General features: G+C 26.4%; 1 protein-coding gene across 2 annotated transcripts in view; it reads left to right on the top strand.

Annotated features, from left to right (window-relative positions):
* Window positions 1-21995, top strand: part of LOC136071836 (coiled-coil domain-containing protein 39-like) — a 55839-nt gene that overhangs the window by 20688 nt on the left and 13156 nt on the right. The window contains exons 4-14 of one of the 2 annotated variants that reach the window (XM_065797312.1): window positions 3292-3334; window positions 3460-3595; window positions 15426-15585; window positions 15663-15734; window positions 15865-16460; window positions 16594-16627; window positions 17092-17507; window positions 19411-19461; window positions 19581-19671; window positions 19753-19948; window positions 20958-21108. In XM_065797312.1, coding sequence (XP_065653384.1) covers window positions 3292-3334; window positions 3460-3595; window positions 15426-15585; window positions 15663-15734; window positions 15865-16460; window positions 16594-16627; window positions 17092-17507; window positions 19411-19461; window positions 19581-19671; window positions 19753-19948; window positions 20958-21108 — 1946 coding nt within the window. The remainder of the gene's footprint in view (window positions 1-3291; window positions 3335-3459; window positions 3596-15425; window positions 15586-15662; window positions 15735-15864; window positions 16461-16593; window positions 16628-17091; window positions 17508-19410; window positions 19462-19580; window positions 19672-19752; window positions 19949-20957; window positions 21109-21995) is intronic. The other variant, XM_065797313.1, reaches the window with a different exon arrangement.

The raw sequence follows: 21995 nt of genomic DNA, 5'->3' as shown, positions 1-21995 counted from the left end.
TAAATTATTAGTAATGTTTGAATAAGTAAACTGTATATAAAGTACTCCAAAGCATTCAAAATTCTTGTTTTCAAAGGTGTATTATAATATAATACTCCTTTGAAAACAAGTTACTTAATAGAATTTTATTTTAAGCAAAAATAAATTACTTATATTGTGAGATATAGAATTAAATTCTACATAAATTTATACAAAAATAATCTTTTAAAATCTATCTACTTCAAGGTATGTTATTTAAATAATTGTAATTAAATACTTTATGGTAATAAACGCTCGCTTTGTTTACTTTATTTGCCATACAGTATGGCAACCGCGAATTTTAACGTCACATGGTAGAATACCATCTATACAAAAAAGTTTGTAGCATTTGCTTTTTTTTCCCTTAAAGTATTTATTTATTTTCCTAAGAATATATTTTTTAAAAGACCATCATTATTTAATAAGCAGTTATTAAAAAATGATGGTCTTTTTTTTCCAGTTAATTAAACAGTTACTGAGGACTATGGTAGTTGTTTGCAAAGATTATAATATATCATAAAATTTTATGCTAATAAAGTATATGAAGGGATTAGATTTTTGTGTGGTTTTATTAAGTTCATGTGAAAAAGCTATAATAAAAACATTTATCTGCATTAAAGACTTGTATTTATGCAACATAACCTTTTTATCCACTTATGTCTTTTTATGTTAAAGTTATACTATGATACATATTGTTTTCATTCTTTCATTATAATATAAGCATAAAAAATAAAATATAGTATCTACTACCTCACGTAACTAACATACATTTACCACCTTACATGTTTATTATAATTTCTCAAAGTTTTTTGAAAAAACTTTATTTAAAAGTGACTTATGCAAATTCAATAGATTAAAGTATAAAACTTGTCTATTCAAATTTTCACTACAAGCAGAATTTTGATCTTCTAAAGAGCAATAGATGTGATATAAATGTGAAGATATTTTAAAGTGAAATCTTATGAAAAAAAGTACTTTTTTTTTTTTGCATTAACTATTTGTCTTGCAAATGCTCTGAATAAAGAAAAATTATGATAATAACATTTTATAATTATTTATCAAATACAAAATTTTTTACTCCTGCTGAAGTTAATAACTAAAATTTAAAAAAACCTCAAAATGTTTAAGTATTTTAAAAAATTTCTTCGGTTTTTTTAATTTTTGCAGGATCAAGCTTTTGGTTGTGTAAACTGGCTTAGAGGAGCGTTTACATGAGCTGTAATTGCCATTCCATCCAAAGCCTATTTATGTGTAAATATGGTGTGTTCCATGTTTACTTTACATTACATGTGCAACAACTTTATCACTGTTATCTGTTATCACTTAATTTATAGCAGTTATGTATAAAAGCTGTTCATTTAATGAATAAGATAAACTAAAAAATTTTAATTATGACAAAAAGTTTGCGAACCTAAGACCAAAATTACTGTTTATCTTATGATACGCAGAAAAATAATTATGATATGCAGAAAAATAATCGCACGGTTGCGATTACCAAAATTGCAACCATGTCAGCTCATATCTCTGCAACAAAAAATTGGTGAGCTGGATGGAAAGTTGTTTGCATGTCTTCATATTTAATGTCATGTATTTTCCTATTTATAGCATACAAGGTATTATTAGTCAATTTCAAAGACAAAATTGACTAATATTACCAAAAAGCTATTGGTCTAATTGAGATATGCTCCTCTAGAAGCCAGGAATCTGTTGTTTTTTTTTTGTTTGTTTTTTTCAAAAGAATATCCTTTAAAATAGGATTTTCATTATTTAAACACCCAGTAGTTTCAATAGTGTCATTTACTTAAATTGCCCTAACATATAAACATTTATTTTATATATAAAAAAAAATGTTTATTAACAACTGTTAGAAGTCATTGTTTAAAAGTAATATCAGTAGTAATCGTGGTGTATCTTATTTTTTAAGTTAAAAAACTAAAGAATTTCTAATTAAGTTTCATTCATTCAAAGTTTATACAAATAATCAGTTGCTCTTTTAGAGGTTTTTCATCAAAGTCATCAAAGTTTATAAAAGCTATTGAATCAAAAACAATTTTTAGGTTGATTCACAAAGTTTTAACTCACATTACACAAATTCAAAATTAGATGTGCTTTAATTAAGCACCTCTATTCAAAGCTTTAAATGCAAAAACATAAGATTTAATATCAACACACATATATTAATTGAAAAAATTTTTTGTTTTTTTAACAAGGCTTTTGAAAAACATAATTTTATCATTTATATTTTAATGTTGCATGAAAATTGCAAACGTTTTTATGTTACTTTCTTGAAGTTTTCTTTATAAAAAAGTAAAATATTTGACCAACAATAAATTGAAGATGTCAGCTTCATTTCCAGAGTAAAATAAATCAGATTATGCAATTCAATTCACAGTGAAAAGTTTAAAAATAATGCGTCTTTTAACATAAGACATTTGAAAGTAGGATGACTTTCAAAACCATAATAAAAACTATAGAAAAATTTATTATTAAAAATATATTTTTAATTTTCATACTTCAATACCCATCTGTTAAACATTGACAATCTGTTGAAGGATTGACAAAAAAGAGATTAAAAATTGATTACTTTAACATTTTCTGCTGTGGAACACACCAACACACACATGTATATATTTTAGGAGTGAAAATTGTTTTATATAAAGCTGACTATTTTTGTATTAATACTTTGTTAAAAGGTATTGGTACTTCCTAATTCTAATTCGCTTTAACAAAGTAATCACAAAACATGTGTTTTGTGTTTTTTACCTCTGGAAAAGTTAAAAAATAAAGAAACAAAGTAAAGCAATATTTTTCTGTAAAAATTTAAGTAATTTAATTGACTTGTATTCTCAACAAAACAAAAGAATGAGTAAAAGTTTGGTGTTTAATACGTCTTGTAGTATTATTGCTAAAGTTTGTTAATTTATTGACAAAAAATACTAAACTGGTCATTAATTGCAATTCTATTTGGAATCATTGTATACATTTTTCCATTAGGCCCCAGTGAAAACATCTCCATTAAGCCCCAGTAAGCATCTCATCTCAATATTAAGCCCCAATAAACATTTTTTCATCAAGCCTTAGTATACATTTCTCCATTAAGTCCCAGTAAACATCTCTCTATCAAAATACAGCTTATATACTATTTTTAACTGATAAACTAATTTTTTACTTTATTAGAAAGAATATCATATTGATTGATTAATTAAATAATGTAATTAAATAATTTAATATTTGAAACCATTTGTTTGCATCATTGTTTTGAATTTATCATAGGCTGAAATGATGGAACTCTTTGCTAACATCTTCTTTCAAAATGGTGTGTAGTGATTTGGAGATTCTTAATGTCATGCTTCTTTTTTGAATGTATTTTTTTCACATTATTGTAAATGATATATATATTATAGTATTATATATAAATGATTATAATATGAATTTTTTTAGGTGGTTGCCGATATCCTCATCATGCTATAAATTGTTGTGATTGTGATGTTGGTGGCGATTATTATTACAGTGATGAAGAATATTATGGATATACTGATGATGAAAGTGAACCTGAATCTCTAGATATTGCACACAGGTTTGATTTATGATATTTTTAGATATTGCACACAGGTTTGATTTTTTAATATTATATTTAAATTAAGTAGTAAATGTAGAGTTATTACTAATTTTTGTGTCTTCTGCAACACTTAAGGCTTAAGCTCCAATTTTTAAATCATGTGAAAGTTTAATACTTCAAAAAAAAGCCAATTCGACAATGTTATTGTAAAATACTATTGTTAACTTGTACCGTATTTGGAAGGGCTTTCCATACTTTAGAACAAACTGCACTACAAAAAAAATACTTGAAGAAGTTTTCCCTTAAGTCTAGTTTAAATGTCAACCTAAATTGTTTTAAATATGTGAATAATCAAAACAAACTGTTAAAATGTAAGAATAAAATAATTTTTTTTTAGCTGGTAAGTTAACTACTTTACCAGCGGTTTTCTTTGTGGAAAACAAAGATTTAAGTTTCTAAGTACCATTTATTAAAAAATATATACCATTGTGCTTTCACTTGCTCAAGCTAAAAAGTTCAATGTATATTTTATGAATATTTTTGATGCAGTGTTATAAGTTATAACATGTTTACAAGAAATTTAATTTTTTTGTAAAAAATAGAAAAGGAGGAAGAAAAACTGAGAAAAAAAAAATTTAATTTTTTTAAATTTAAAAACTTTTTTAATCAAAATTCTTTCTAAATTATACGGAAATTTCTGTTTTTACTTTTTTGATATCGCACAATCTGTTAATTATATAAAGCTAATATAACTTGTTATAAAGTATTATTTTTCTTAACTATTATTTTTTCCAAAATAAAATTTATAAATATAAACAACGACATTGCAAGAGTTGTATTGATTCAAGCGTAAATTCAAACAAAAAAATTAATAGAGTTTTATCTATAAAAGAAGTTTTTTTAATTATAAAAAAAATAAAATCTTTATAAGATGTTGTTTAAAGTTTGTAATAATGTTTTTTCATTTTTTTGATAAAATCAATCATTATAACAAAACAAACAAACAAGCAAAAAATTAAAATATCAAAAGTTGCACTAATATAAAATAAAATTTATTGTGTACTAATTTTTAGCTAATAATTTTTTGTTTTGTTTTTTAACTTTTTAAAAAAATTTGGTAATTGTTTTTGTTATTGTTTGTTATGAGAATTTGTCTATATAAATGTTATTGCTATTGCAAGATGATAAATAAAAGTTTTTTAATATGTTTCTTTTATGATTTCTTTTTTTAAGCGTTGTATAACATCTTTTTTTTTCTTTTGCTGAATATTTTTGATGAAAAATTAGAATAATAAAATCAAAATTTTCTTTGTTTTTTTTTCTTAACTTGTTACATTTGTAAATTGCACAACTATCAAACGTAATTTTTATGCGAATTATTAAGTTTGAATTATTAAGTTTAAATTATTTGAATTATTAAGTTTAAATTATTTGAATTATTAAGTTTGAATTTATATATATATATATATATATATATATATATATATATATATATATATATATATATATATATATATATATATATATATATATATATATATATGTATGTATATATATATCAGGCCTTCTCAGGAGACGCATGTGATCATATGCCTTATATGACCATGCATACAATACAATATTTTTTTGACAACTTGGCCACGGTTTTTTGCATATATTGATAATTTATGTGTTTTAAAAAATGTCCTGAAAAAACCAAGCTAATTTAAAGAAAAAATTAAAAATAAACAAACCATAAACTGAAAAGAAAAACGAACTTAAAAAATGATGAAATAAATAAAGGATTAGTCAGAGAAAATAAAAGCATAAAACTAATTTTTTTTTTTTAATTTAGAAGCATCAAAAATTAAAAGTTCAAATTTAAATAATTTGATTTAAAAGCATCTTAATTAATAGTTCAAACCTAATAATTTTTCCTATATTCCCATGTTAATATAGCGCTTAGATTGATTAAAAATGAAGCACGACTATTATTTCAGCTTAAGAAGGCTCCTCATCTTAATCCTACTAACAGATAGTTTTTTTTTTAAGTTTTATTTGCTTTGTAGACATAAGAAAATATCAAAGTTTCAAATTTTTTAATTAATTTAGTATTAATAATAAATAATAATTAAATGATTGAATAACTTTGAAACTTCAATTTTTTCAAAATTCTTCGTAGTTTAACACTTTTAAATTAAAATAAAAACATTTATTAATTTTATGCTTTTATTTTTTTCTGGCTTATTTTTTATTCATATTATCATTTGTTAAGATTTTTATTTTTAAGTTAAGTTATTTTATTTTTTTTAGTTTTTATAAAAATTTTATTAAAGAATTTTCAATCCCTCATGTCACCATAAGTAGAGAAATTATATTTATAAACAGAGAATATAAGTTTTTGATGTTAATTTTTGAAAAAGATCATACCTTAAGCTGAAAATAGTTTTTCCTATCTTTTTAGTGTTATTTTTATGAGTTATAAATAACGTAATAGTCATACAAAAATGGCCAATAATGGTCTTGCTTCAGACAAGAATAAGAAAGTTTGGGAATCAAATTTAGTGAGGTTTGAGAAAGATAAGACTTCAAGTAGATGTACATCTGTTGTTAAAAGTATTAATGAAATGAATAAAATGCCAACAGAACAGCATATCATTGATTGATACAAAAGTTTTTCATCAAATGTGAAAACCAGAAAGGAGAGAGTTGCAATTGTGGCTAAAGAAACTAAACTACTCTGGAGAAAGCTGAATATTCCAGTTCTACAAGGGAAATCAGTATCAGAATGAAAAATAGAAAATGTATTGAAAAAACTTGAGAAAGATAGTTGAAAATCCGGAACTCAAAATTTTACCCAATTGTTTAACATAACTGATGAGAAAGGTGAATGGTTATGTCAGAAAGATAAAGAATTTTATGGTCTGCAAATGTCAACAAATGGAAGAGCTGGATATTGTACCACAATTGAAGATACTGAAGGTATTCATCCAAGAAACTAGTGTTGATAAAGAAACAAATGTCCATCAGCCAAGACCAAGATTTCAATGAATCAGCTAGTTAAGGAGGTCATTCAGAAACTGAAGAGCAGTGTTCCAGCAGTGATACTTAGGCTGAAGATGTAAAAAGTTCGTCATCATCATTTAAAAGACGAAAAAACAAATTTGACTGTAAATTTAGTGATTCTGCGAAGATTAGTACAGAAAAAGCACAAAAAGTCTGCAAAACTCTATCAAAAGGTGGAATTTCTATTCCTACTCCAACTCAAAGTGGTGTCTAAAAATGTGTCATGAAAGAAGGAGAAAAGTTGAAAGCAAATTATATGGAGAACTTAAAAAATGAAAAGTGGTCTTAACACGTTGATGGAAAGCACATAAAGAAAATGGAACATCAAGTAATTGTTTTGAAAAATGAAAAGAGAGAAGTTAGACTTGCTGTTTTCAAGCTGATGAATGGAAAAGATGAAACAATATTTAATGGGATAAAACTTGTGCTGGATGAATATGAGCTGTGGCCAGCCATAAAAATGATTGTATCTGACACAACATCTGCAAATACAGGAATAAGAATTGGTGTAATAACACTGTTACAGAAACATTTCAAAACCATTAGACTAGAAAAATCTACTTTTATAGGATGCCAACACCATATTTTAGTTACTCTTTTAAAACATGTCATGAATGATATTTTTTTAAAGATCAACAACATCACCAAATCTTCATTACCCTTTTCTGACAAGATTACTGCAAGAGTATGAAAACCTGAAGTTATTATTTCAAAATACATGCATTAAAATCGTTGAAGACATTTTGGTCTACAGAGCCAACACCTATTTCAACACAACGGTTATATATACATGTAGAACGTGCCGTAAAAGTGATGCAAGATTTATTGCTTTTATGTCATTGCAAAGAAAAACTTAACATTAAATTCTTATTGTCAAATACACTGTAAAATTATTTTAATTATTCATGTTTTATCGATTTTCCATAAAGTACTGGAACATGTATTGCAAAATTACATTTCTTATATTCTTTAAATCTTCTTTTTAAACGAGGGGGGGGGGGTAAACTTTTTTGAGATTTTGTACAAATGTTTGATATTTTCTTGATTTTTGCATAAAAACTTTACTATATTGAGTATGCGGATACAGGGTTGCAAAATTGTCATACCCCTAATATATATATATATATATATATATATATATATATATATATATATATATATATATATATATATATATATATATATATATATATATATATATATATATATATATATAAAGTTGTTTTTTCTTCGTTAATATATATGTATATCACTCTATTTGAAATATATTTTTAATATTGAGCACTCTTTTACAACTATGAGTTTTGTTTTATTATTATAATACAAAACAGCCTTAAATATCAATATATATGCTCCAATTAGTTGAGCACTCTACTCCAAGTCGTCCACACAATGGAGAAAATAAACTTTAATTACTCAGTCAAAAATATTCCTATTCCAACAAAAAAAGAATTCTTATTACAGTTACTGAGCAAGACTGAAGCACTCATAAAAAGAATGAGATGGAAAGCTTTGTTCTTTCTTAACAAATTTTCTGATGAAACTAATTCATCCAAACCCGAAAACTGTGGCATTAAATCTGCAAAATGTCCTCCACATTTAAAAGAAAAGGCTATGTTTGAAAATGATTTAATTAATCTAGTTAAAAATATTAAATTTCGTAAAGTGAACAACAAGTTTCAAGAAAAGCTTTCTTGCGATATAAAATCTTTGCGCAAATCACATAAAACTTTAACTCAAGCTGACAAAACCTCCAATATGTACAGAATTTCCAAAGAAGAGTATAACCACCTCCTTAAGAACGCCATTAGATCTACATATAGAAAGGCTGACCAAAAACTGAAAGATCGAATAAATATTGAAAGTAAACACCTTTTAACTAATCATGATGTTTTCAACAGAATTAAATTAAATGGCACATCCAATTGTTTTATCACTCTAAAAAACCACAAGGATAATTTTTTAAACAACCCTACAGTTCGCCTATTAAATCTTGCAAAAAACAAAGTAGGAAGAATTTCTAAAGTTATTCTACCAAAAATAAACAGTGATCTTAGAAAAAAAGTTTGTATCAACCAACGGCTAAACTCACAGAGCGTTATAGATTGGTTTCAAAGTATTAAAGAAAAACATCTAAACAAATTCTTAATTTTCGATATAACTGATTTTCATCCTTCAGTTAGTGAAAATTTACTGAATAATGCTATAACCTTTGCTGAAAAATACTTAATTATAAAACAAGATGAAAAAAAGATAATATATCACGCCCGGAAATCATTATTATTTAACAATGGTGGGATTTGGTCGGATTGTATAGAGATGATGGTCTAGCAGTGTTTAAGAACCGGAGTGGCCAACAGATGGAAAAAATTAAAAAGCACTTTGTGAACATTTTTAAGAATAATGATCTTCTTATATCTATCAGCAGTAATTTTAAAATTGTTAATTATTTGGACTTAATGTTAAATCTTAATGACAGTTCTTTCCAGCCTTATTGCATGCCTGGTAATTCCATCAGTTATGTAAATGCTGCCTCTAACCGCCCTCCTAGTATACTAAAAAGCCTTCCTCAAACTATCGAACTAAGATTGTCAACCAATTCTTCTAACAAAAATAATTTTAAACAATCTGGTACAACCCACCTTTCATACCAATGTTGCAACAAAAATAGGCAGTCGTTTTTTGAGCATGGTAGACCTGCACTTTCTGGTTGGTCACAAACTTCATGAGATATTCAATCGAAATGCCATTAAAATAAGCTACTCGTGTATGCCAAACATCAAGTCCATCATTAATTGGCACAATCACAGGGTATTATGTAGCCAAGGTAAAGATGAGGGAAAAACATGCAACTGTATCAACAAATCCATCTGTCCCATGAACAATCAGTGCTTGTCGAAGAACATCGTTTATCAAACCACCATGTTGTCAAATAAACTTGACTACAAAGAAAAAGTATATATTGGCTTATGTGAAACTCCATTTAAATTTTGGTATGCTAATCATCTAAAATCTTTTAACCTTAATAAATATAAAAATGATACCGAGTTGTTTAAAGAAATTTTGGACATAAAAGACAAAATGTTTACACCCTTAGTTAAGTAGAAAATTATAAAACGTTGCAATCCTTATAACACTTGCAATCCTTTTAACGTCAAAAATTTGCAATCTTTGCTTATACGAAAAATTCCTTATTTTAACATATAAAGGTGATAACTTCTATTGTTGATTTCAAAATGCAGACACAAGAATAAATTCCTCTTATCTTTTTTTGACACCAGTGATTAGCTAATATTTTTTTTTTTTTTTGGTTGCCATCAAGTAAAGATTCCACTATGCAGTATTTTGTAATTTTTAGCAGTTTTTTTGTTTTTGAATTTGTATTCGATGGCTGATGATTGCCGTATAGGCATGAAACTTAAAGTACTATAGAAAAAGTTTTTTTTTTCTTCGTTAATATATATGTATATCGCTCTATTTGAAATATTTTTTTAATATTGAGCACTCTTTTACGACTATGAGTTTTGTTTTATTATTATATTATATGAGTTTTATTATTATAATACAAAGCAGCCTTAAATATCAATATATATATATATATATAATATATATATATATATATAATATATATATATAATATATATATATATATATATATATATATATATATATATATATATATATATATATATATATATATATATATATGTATGTATGTGTATATATATATATATATATATATATATATATATATTAACAAAGAAAAAACTAAAAAAAAAGTTTAAACGCTTCAGTAGCGATTGCACACACAACTATTTACTAGCAGTTCAGATATTGGTACCAGTCTAAATAATATTTAAAATACCCGCTTGAGGTGTGTTAACTATTTACAATCAGCATAAAAAGTTTAAAAATGTGGAAGTAAACTTAAAAATATATAGAATAATGGACTTACTATGACCTATATAATATGGGTCATGGTAAGTTTATTCCACTCTGACCATTTTTATACTTACTCATTATTTAGTTGCTTTATTTTGATAATTTTTAAAGGTAGAAAATGTGATTCTTTAAAATCTTTTTTTGAGTTAGCGACGTTCAATACTTAATAACTTGACAATTTCCAATAGCTTCTTATTGTAAAATTATAAATTTCTAGAAAAAAACGGGGACAAGCTTTTTAATTTTTTTCTTTATAAAGACTAAACTTAAGTTTCTAAATTTTTTTTATTTCTTTATTCTTAGGAATTTTTTCTAGGGTTCGGAATGTCTGCGCAGATCTGCGCAGACAGTGTAATTTGTCTGCGCAGACGTCGGCGCCGACAAAATTTACTGCTTTACAGACGATTTTTTGAAATCAACAAAAAAAGTTTTAAACTTAAATATATATAGAAAGTTTTAAACTTAAATATATAGTAATATTTTAACTTTATTATAAATTCAGTGATTAGTAACAATAGGAGTTTTCTAAGATTCTTACAGTAATAAAAAAATTATATTTTTTTAGTGCCTATTTGGTGATTTCTTGACATTTCATTAAGGTGCATTTCAATAAGGTGCAATTCTCAATTTCATTGAGAATTGCACCTTATTCAAGAATGTAATCAGACTTGTCATTTGTGTCCATCAGCACGCTATTGGTATACAAGAATACCAGCTTTTCAACTCTCCCATTCGTAAGGCGATTTCTTAGTTGCGACTGAATAAATCGAAAGGTCGACCAAGCTCTTTCTGCTTTAGCCGATGAGCTTATTATTTCATTAATAAGCTTAGCAATTTTGTAAAGACCAGGATATTTATGGCGACCAATAAGGTCTTAATAATTTTGCGCGTTCATCTTGAATATTATTTCCTTTCTTCTCTCAGGCAGCGCAGCCATTTCTCCTATAAAAGCAATCAATTCATCCTCAGCAATTTCAGGTTTGATCTTTTTGGCGAATTCAACTGTAGCAGTGATAAAATTGGTTCATTCAAATATAAACCTTCTGCGGCATTTTTGGGCATTAATATGAAAGCAATTCCAATACCTGGTGTAAAGAGAAAATCGAGGCAAGATTGCACTTTTTGTTGTATGTCTTTATCGTCCATATATGAATTGTACATTTTACCAAAGTAATTGTACGCAAGAGACAATGGAGCTTCATCACTTTCTAGCTTTCCGATTTCATTGGAAGGAAATTCAATGCTTTTGACAAGTTCAGAGAGACGGTCCCAAAATGGGTTAGATTTTATCAACGCCATAACATCAGCAGATGTATTCTTTGGTTGAATTTTCTTCAGTAATGTACTTTCTTTGTCTACCAACTTAATAAGAACCTATTTTGATAGCTGGAGACTGCTCATTGATTTATAATAACTAAACCATCATGTAGATAGAGGCATGGACAATGAAAGAGAAATATTTGCTGCAATTCGTCTTTCATCAAACTTTGCTTTCATGATGTGATGATTTTTCACATATTTGATGATTTTCTCTGCATCTTTGACTATTTTTGTGGCCTCAGTTGTAGAAACTATGTCCTTCACAAGCAAGTTGACTCCATGAGCTCCGCATCTGCTAGCCGAGATGTGTGGATATTTCTCCTCGATGATCCTCCAGGCTGATTTCATAACAGGAGTGTTGTCGCTTATGAAACTGGTAAGTTTTTTAAGCCAATCTTCTCAATAACTTGTAAGACTGCCACGGCAACTGCAGATGAATTTTGATTCCAGATGTATTTATCAAAGTGTAAAAAAAAGGCTTCTGATCAGGCTGATCAGATTCAATACAAAAATTCACTATGTGATCGCCTCTTATGTTCGTCCAGCCGTCAGACATCAGTGTTAAATTTGTTTCCGAATTCAAAATTTCATTTACAGAAGTAGAACATTTTGTGTATTGTTTGTCGAGTAGAGATCCTGATAAGGCTTTAGCATTCGGGATGACATGCGTACGATGATGCGTACGATTGATGCGTACGATGATGCGTACGATTGTATGATGTACGATTGTATGATGTACGATTGTATGATGTACGAACCCTGACGTATGATGTACGATTGATGCGTACGATGATGCGTACGATTCGGGATACATGCGTACGATGAATTAAGCAACTTAACGAAATCCCTAAAAGCCTCCGATTCGACTAAACGAAATGATATACCCGTACGGTAAAAGAAATTAGCAAGTTTCGTATCGATATCATTTTTGGGCTCTTCATTAACTGGTGGATGTACACGCTGCGTCGGTAAATCAGACGTAGACGGAAGTTGCTGAGAATCATTGATTAAATGTGACGATTCATAATTACGCTTAGAAAACAATCATTTTTCCTTGACACTGGCGTTTGGACATGTTGATCTTTTATGATATTTTAACATGTTGAACTTTTTTTTTTTTTAGTTTTCTCTCTTTCGTTTTTTTATAGTATATAAGTATGATTTAAAGTAAGTATATAGTACCTTTATATATGTTATGTATATAATATCTATAGAACTCTAAAAAAAGTTTTAGTTTAGAAAATTTAAAAGGTTGATCAATTGCTTGATATTCATATCACTCCAGCTTCTCTATCTAAAGTGATTTCCTGCTTAGACTCTTCTATAACTTGTGGTCTGAACAACATACCTGTTAAAATCCTCCAGAAGTATTCTCCGTACCTTTTTGTTTCAAACTCTTTAACAAGTGGTATCTGTTACTCCTATTTTTAAAAATTCCAGAGAGCAATCTGACTTATCCAACTACCATTCCATTAGTGTTCTTACTATTGTAAGCAAGGTTTTTGAATCTTAACAAACACTTAATCTCTCATCTTACATTTCTAAAGCCTTTGATAAAGTTTAGCATGTTAGTCTTCTCCATAAGCTCTCTTACAGTGTATCAGGTAACATCTTTGAGATAATTGAATCCTTCTTTACCAATTGTAGTATAGAAGTTGTCCTCTATAGACAGCACTCTTTTTCATTTCCTGTATTTTCAGGGGTTTCTCAAATCCTATCCTTGGCTCTATACTTTTTTAATTTACATTAATGATTACATTTCTCCCAGAAATTCTCACATCTAAGTAAGCATTGTTTGCTGATTATAGTACCCTTCATTCTTGTCTCGATTAGTAGCCAACACTCTCACATTGCTTGGAGGGGGCATTTGAACTTAAAAAGGATCTCACTCCTACTACAGCATGGGACACTCAGTTGCTAGTGAACTTTAACTCAGATAAAATTCAAATTTTTTTTTCAGCTAATGGTTATTGCAATAATCTAGATCTTCCTTTATTTATGAACGGTAATGTACTTAATGAGTCATCTACTTTTTGCCTTCTAGGATTTCTCTTACTTCCAATTTTTCATGGAAACCATATATCAATTTCATTGCAAAATTAGCATCTACTAAGGTTGTATCTCTTTATCGTTTATTCTTACTCTGGATTCTATTCTTTATCTCTATAAATCTCTAATCCGACCTTGTATGCAATACTGTTGCCATATTTAAAGTGGATCTTTGCATGATGCCCTTTCTCTTTTAGGTGCAACAATGCTATTTAAACAGTTGGACCTTGTTTGCAGCCAACCTTCAATCATTGTCACATCTTTGTAATGTTGCTTCTCTTTCTATTTTCTATAAATGCCATAATGGGTGCTTCTTTGATGAGCTAGCATCTCTTTTGCCATCTGCTAAAATTTATTCTTGTGTTACTTGCCATTCAAATAACTCTTACTTCTAATAGTGGTTGCTTGCAGCCAATATTAGAGTTATGTTATTTGAAGTTAAGATGTTTAAAACTGTTGGAAGTTAAGATGTTTAAAAAAAAAAAAACTTGAATAAAAATTTAGCTGTTTTGGTAATTAGGTAAGCAAAAAAGTCACCAAATTTATATCTACATATGCTACAGCATGCTTGGACTTGAATGTTGTGTGATTGTACCCTGTAACTTACATGTTAATATATATATTTTTGACCACAGCTGTTTTGATCTTTTAACAATTTAAATGCAATAAAATAGTCGTTGCGTTATGAATAACTTTTAATTGTTTATCTTTTCTAGAGTTTTTATTTTATGTGAAGACTTTAAATAAATTTAAAACTTTAAAAAAATTATTTTTAATGATTGTTTAAAATAAACACTCTAAATTAAATGTTATATTTATACTTTTTTGTAGTAGACATGTATTTTTATGAAAAACTTAAATGTTTGAAACTATTTTTTGTCTTTCTAAAAATGTTTTAAAATATTATTTTTTTAAGTTACTTTAAATAATGGTTTAATAAAAGTTAAATTAAATCTTTCCATTGCAGTGGAATGATTTAATTGCTTTATTTTTTTTTTTTGTTTCTATTTTTAAAAAGAATTAATTATAAGTTGTTGTTTTTAAACTTGACTTACTAATCAGAGGATGAAATGATTAAAAACTTCTATAAAGACTACACATTTTCATTTTTTTCCTAGTTTAAGTTTAGCTTAGCATTTCTTTTTTCAGTGCATTTCTGAAATGTTCAAATCATCAAAACATCTAAAAAGTCGTGGTCAAGTTGTCAACATAAAAAAAATCATTTGTGTTAAAGTTTTATGACGATAATGCTTTCATCAATTCTAACTTATTAGTTTACATAATTCTGTTTATTACTTTGTTTACAGATGACCATGCAAGAGTGTATATATATATATAAAATATATATATATATATATATATATATATATATATATATATATATATATATATATATATATATATATACTTTTATATATATATATATGTTTATATAAACATTTTATAAAAGTAAATATATACATATATTTATAGTTATTATTATGATATTCAGGTTAAGGCATAAATATGAAGCACGAAAATATATGACAAAGGACACAATACAAACACAATGGAGAGTTACAGAAGAAGAGGCTTTAAAGAATGCGCGGGAGTTAATAGCGGAAGAAGAATTGGAAAAAAGAAGAGAGGAAAAAAAGAAAACAAAACGAAAGGTTTTTATATTATATACATTTTTTGTTAATTATTTGTTCTATTTTTTTTTTTTTTTTAATGCAAAATTTCAATTCAGAAGAAGAAAGAAAAAAAAAAGCTAAAAGAAAAAGTAAAAAAAGAACAAGAAGTTATTTTAGAAAATCATAAGGTATGTTATTAAAGTTATTGAGTTGCAATTTTCTAAGAACATTTTGTATCGTTAACAAAATGACATAACGGCATTATTAGCAGTAATTAACACATCAATGTATTCTTTTTTTTACATTTCCCTTTTTTAGTCATTAGCTGATACCAATAGTCCTACTAATAAATTTCATATAAATAAAGAAGACAATAAAATTCTTTCAATGGATTTTTCAACTAATAGTTTGTCTGTTGAATCTATAGAAGACATTAAAAATAAAAATAATAATCATCAATCAACAGAAAATGAAAATATCAATAAAAAGAGTAATAATTTATTATCACGTAAGGAAGACGAACGCAATAATAAAAAGAGTAATCATAATTCAAAGAAGGATGAACTTATTGATAAAAAAAATAATTCAAATTTATCAAAGGAAGAAAAATCTAGTAATAATAAGAACAGTCATGTTAGTTCACTAAAGGAAGACGAAAACAGTAATAAAAAAAGTAATCATCTTAGTTCATTAAGAGATGAAGAGCGTAGCGATAAAAAAAAAAATCATTTAAATTCATTGAAAGAAGATGATCATAGAAATAAAAAGAAAAATCCTCCAAGTTCAACTACAGAAAACGAACAAAGTAATAAAAAAAATAAAAATCATGATAATAAAAAAATAAATGGTTCTACAAAGTCTTACAATTTGCCACAATATAAAAATAATATTTTGAATCCAGAAAGAAAAAACAGGTAGATTTTTTTTTCCTATATATGTTGCATTAGTGCCTTATTATGTCATATATAAAATTTTTTCACTTCAGTAAACTTTGTTAAATAAGCTATACTTTTAATTTAGCTTTAATGCAATATGTTTTACCTTTAGGAATAGTAAAACTGTGGACTCAGAAGGTGATGAGGTAATCATTATGTTATATTGTTGAGAGTGGTGAGGTAATCATTACGTTATATTGTTGAGGGTGATGAGGTTATATTGTGTTTTTAAATTTGATGACATCAGAATATTTTTTGCATGTGTCTATGCTTGAAAACTTGTGACTTAGTAAGTTGTAAATTAATTTTAACCAAGTTTTTTTTCTAAATTTTTTTCTCAAAAGTTTTAGAAGTTTAGTAGTTCTTTTAGTTAAGTTAAGTCTTAAGACTAAACTAAATCTTTTGCGATCAGTCTTTTGTGATCAGTCTTTTGTTATCAGTCTTTAGTGATCAGTCTTTTGTGATTAGTCTTTTGTGATCAATTTTTTGTGATCAGTCTTTAGTGATCAGTCTTAAGTGATCAGTCTTAAGTGATATAATTTTTTGTAATCATTTTTTAAATTTGAGAACAAATAGGTTTTATTGATAACATTTTTTTTGTTAATTTTAGGATGCTATAGATACAACTAGTGCTTTTTTTCTTCGAGCTGCAAGTAAGGCACCTTCTGTTCAGACAAGTGTTACTTTAGCAGCATCTATAAATAAAGAAGATAATAAAGACAAAAAAAAAAATATTATAGTAAAGCCACAACAGCAATCAAAAAAAATAAAAAAACAATCTCCAATAAATATAGAACAATCTGAGCCAAAGACTTCGACAGAAAGTAATAATAATAATGTTAATAATGCAATTCCAATAGTTATAAATAGAGACATAAAATCTGAAGTTATAGTAGATAATGAACAAATAATATTACAAAGTCGTCAAGTTGCTGTTAAAGGCAACCAAATGGCTCATGCATGCGATTACCAAGGAGCTGTTACTATGTTTACAAAAGCTATTCAATTAGATCCAAATGATCACAGGTATTTAATATCATTGTTTTTATATTATAAATAAAAATTTGTACCTCTATCATCAGTCCATGAAATCCAAAAGCTTTCAGTTAAGCACGCGAGTGATTAGCTGATTGCAGTTTTGCAAAAAATTGTATTGCTCTGCAAAGATTTGAATTGTTTAATGGTTTAGGATAACCAAATGTTTTCAAGACAATTGAAATTCATGAAATGAGACTGTTAAGTTGTTGAACAAATATGTTTGAATAAAATAAAAATCCAACATCCTCTAAAAATTTTAGCTTAGCAGCAAGTCTTTTATTTTAAAAAGTATTATTAAAAAAAATTAATTACTAACCTAAAAGTGTTTGAGGCAATTTTTTGCTGACCTCATTTCTATGTTATGATGGTGAAACCATTTTTTTTAAAATTTGTGCCAACCTTGTGCTGATCAAAAATATTTCAATGTCCTAATTTTTTTAATTCTGAGGGCCATATATTTGTGTGTGTATGTATATATATAATTTAGTACATGTTTGAGTATATGTAACTTTTAAACTTCAGCAGAGCCTTGCAAAATGATTGTAACTTGCTGCCAAGAGTTTTAACTTTAAAAAATTTTTTTTTTTTTGAATTCACCTCCTTAAGGCTATGAAGGCCACTTTAGTTGAAGAGGTTACTAAAGTTGTGATTACAACCCTCTCTCAACTCTATAACTCAGAAACACGAACCCTGACGAACAAGGCTGCTGCGCAGAGAAACAAGTTGAGTGCGGTACTACCAGAGATGTGGTGGGGATCGAACTTGGAACTTCTGGCTTATGAGGCGAGCACTCTACCACTACACCACTACCACAAATAAACACTGAGAGCTTTTTTATGATTATAGACATTTGATCTAGTTAGTCAAAGGTGTCTTTAATTTTTTTTTCTCCCTGATATTTCTTTCTACAATCGTTCCTTGAGTTTTCACACAAAAGGATGTGTTATTACTGTGAAGCCTTATTTAAGAACTTTATTCAGGTATTAATTCAAATAAAAAATGCATAACGCATTAGCTTAATGTGACTGTCACAAAATTCTCTTTATTATTATTATTTTTTAAAGACTTAAACATTTTTAAACAACCAAAATTTAATAAACTACTGCAAAATGAGTTCCATTAAAAAATTAACTCCGTTATGTAAATGTATTATGGAATGTATTTTTTAATATTAAATAACTAAATTAAAATATTACATTTTTTTAATCTTTAATATAAACTAATTTCTTTCTTTACTCAACACTCGTATAAATGAATTAAAGTATATTCATTTTTTTTAAATAATTATTTCTTATATTCATAATTGCAGCTCTAATAAAGCTTTTTTATTTTTAAAAAGTTAGTAAACAAAAAATACAACTTATAGTAAAAATAAAAATTTAATTACTTTACTAGCGATCATTTTAGGTTTCCTAATACCATGATAAATATATATCGCCACGTGATATATATTTATCAATGGTACTAGGAAATTTGGTCTGTTCCCTATTTAATTTGGCCTGTTTCTTAGGCATAATCCTACTCTACTTTAGTCACTTCACTTGATATTTTAAAAATACAGGCAAATTGTACATTATCAATTATTTATTAATTATTGAATTTACAATTAATTTTTTTCCTCCTAATTATAATTATTTTCAATTAAAAAATTTTACATAATTTTTTATCTTTTAATCAAGATGGTTTGAATACAAATGGTTTGCTGTAAGAATAGTCGTTAGACACAATTAAAATTACATGAAAATTAAATCAAAAGTCTTATTTTTATATAAACTAAACAGAATTATCTATTCATCGTTTACAATATAGCATATATTCTCTGTTTTTACTAGTATTGTATTATTCTAATATTACTGTATGTATTTATATGTTTTTATAATTTTTCTCATAGATTTTTTGGTAATCGATCATATTGTTATGACAGATTAGAACAGTATGAAAAGTAAGTTAGAATCAACAAAAGCAGTCAATGGTTATTTTTTTTTTTAATGCATTTTGTAAAATAAAATTTTTTTACAGTATTAATTACAAGTATTCTATATTATAGATTGTATGTTATAGTGCATTAAAAGATGGAGATGCTGCTATACGTCTTGCACCAGAATGGCCTAAAGGATACTTTCGAAAAGGTCGTGCTCTAACTGGACTTAAGGTTTTTATTCGCTGTTTTTAATGTTTTTCTAATTAAATAATTTTCATTATTTAAATGCTTTTTAAATAACTCATTTCTCAGAGGTTTCAAGAGGCTGAACAGGTTTTTCAACATGTTCTTACGCTTGATCCAGTTTGTGATGATGCGCAATATGAACTTTTAAAAGTTCGTGTTCAAATATTTACTGATATGGGATTTGCTCAGCCTCTTTCAGAACAAGCTGTTCGTACTTATGGGAATGTACAACAAGCCCTCGAAGCTCTGCTTGCTGGGAAAGGTAAGTCATTGTAATTATCTATATTTAGATAAGGGTTACATTGAAGTTTTTTTTTTTTTTTTTTTTTATGTTTATATTATTCTTATTCTTTTATTTAAATATCTATTAAAACAATTTTAGTTATTTTGTTTTCATGGTTTCATGTGCAAGACAGCACTAAATTAAATATAACAAATTATTTAATTTTGAAAGATTAACTTTTTTTATTGATATTTATTATTAGTTAATTTTTTTTATTGATTTGGAATTTATAAAGCTAGTAAGTACGAGATAAATTTATAATTTCTTGTTTTTGCAATGTTTGCTATTCAAGTTTTGTTATTGATTAATTGTGTTTATAATTTTTTTTTTCTTATAAATTTAATTAAAAAAAAAAAAAATTTAAGATAAAATTTAAAGCTTAAATTTATTTATCTAATCTAATTTTATTCTGCTGTTACTAAACTGTTACTAGACTGGATAAAATCACAACTATTATTTATAATTCCAGTGTTATCCCTAATAGTTATGACACTGGCATTATAGAGTAAAAGTTTTTAAAAAATAGCAATCATAAAAATAACAGAACAACTAAATAACTTTATTAAATCATAAAAGTTATGTTTTTTTTTTTCTTTTTTAATTTCAATTAATGATATAACATAAATAATAATTTATGTTCATAGTTATTTTGTCTGAGTGTTTAAAAAAAAGTGTTTAAAAAAAAATTATAATAAATTAAATGTATAATAGTTCTACTGTTTAACTATTCTAAAAGTTTCTTAAAAAATATATAAATAATGTATAATTTTCTTTAAATAGTTTTGCTTGGAATTTTCAATCTAGAGAGTTCAGGATTTAACTTTTTTATTTATCTTGTATCGGCATTTTCGATTTCTGGAAATACCAAAAATGAAAAAAAAAAAGACTATGACATCATTTTTTTTAAATAATTACATTGTTTAATAGTAATAATTGCATTATTTTAGTTATGATAAGCATCATTTTGTTAACTATTCCTTTCGTGTAGTAAGTGATGAAGATGACTTATACCTGTCAGATGAGGAAGCAGATGAAGTAGAACAGGATGTTGATTTTGTTGACAAAAAGGAAGACAATTATTCTCAAGTTATACAAAACAACATTAACAACTTAAAAAGTCAACAGAAAACTAATATTAGGTATTATTACTAGTGTTTTTGAAATATTACTTTTAAATATTGCCTGTGTTTTCAAAACATTACATGTAGTAAACAATGAGTGGAATAGCTAGTGCTGAACAATGTTAAACAATTTTAATTTTTCAGACAGTGATATGTGTAAAAATTTTAATTGAAATTTTCAGGAAGACAGCAAAGTTTGAATAACAATTTCATGGCAGCCTGAAAGTCTGAAACAGTGTTTAAAAATATCTTTATATAACAAATTAATATTCTATAAAAATTCATGTTTTTTTTAAGAACAGAGCAGTAAAAAATTATAAAAGAACTATTTTATTTTTATTTTTTATCTGCCACTTATTCTTATATATTGGCTTATTCTTGTTTATATTATATGTAGAATATTTCTTATGTTATATAGAATATTTCCTTCTGTATTCTTATATATTGGCTTATTCTTGTTTATATTATATGTAGAATATTTCTTATGTTATATAGAATATTTCCTTCTGTATTCTTATATATTGGCTTAACTGAAGGTGAATTGAAAAGTCCTAACCACAAGCAATCTTAAAAATATTCAAGTGAAAATATAATAATATTATTATATAAGTTATAAAAATAAATGACCAAAGTAATCTTTTTTCTAAAGAAGTCTTTTCTTTGTTAACTTTTACAAAAATTAACTTTGATAAGAATTGACAAAAGGATGATCCCTGCTTTAAGAATTCACCCACATGAAGGTATGAAAATAATTGAATTACCAACATAAGAAAGACAAAGTCGAGAGAAATCATATAATCTAAGCTTTTAAAATATTGACTGTTAAATTGTATAATCAACCAGGTTTCAATACCATTTACTATCCTCTTAACCTTTTGACACTAAAGCATTAAGGCCTTAAAAAG

Source organism: Hydra vulgaris, chromosome 05 (genome assembly GCF_038396675.1).
Source record: "Hydra vulgaris chromosome 05, alternate assembly HydraT2T_AEP".
Classification (NCBI taxonomy): domain Eukaryota; kingdom Metazoa; phylum Cnidaria; class Hydrozoa; order Anthoathecata; family Hydridae; genus Hydra; species Hydra vulgaris.
This window is presented reverse-complemented; position numbering and strand designations above follow the sequence as displayed.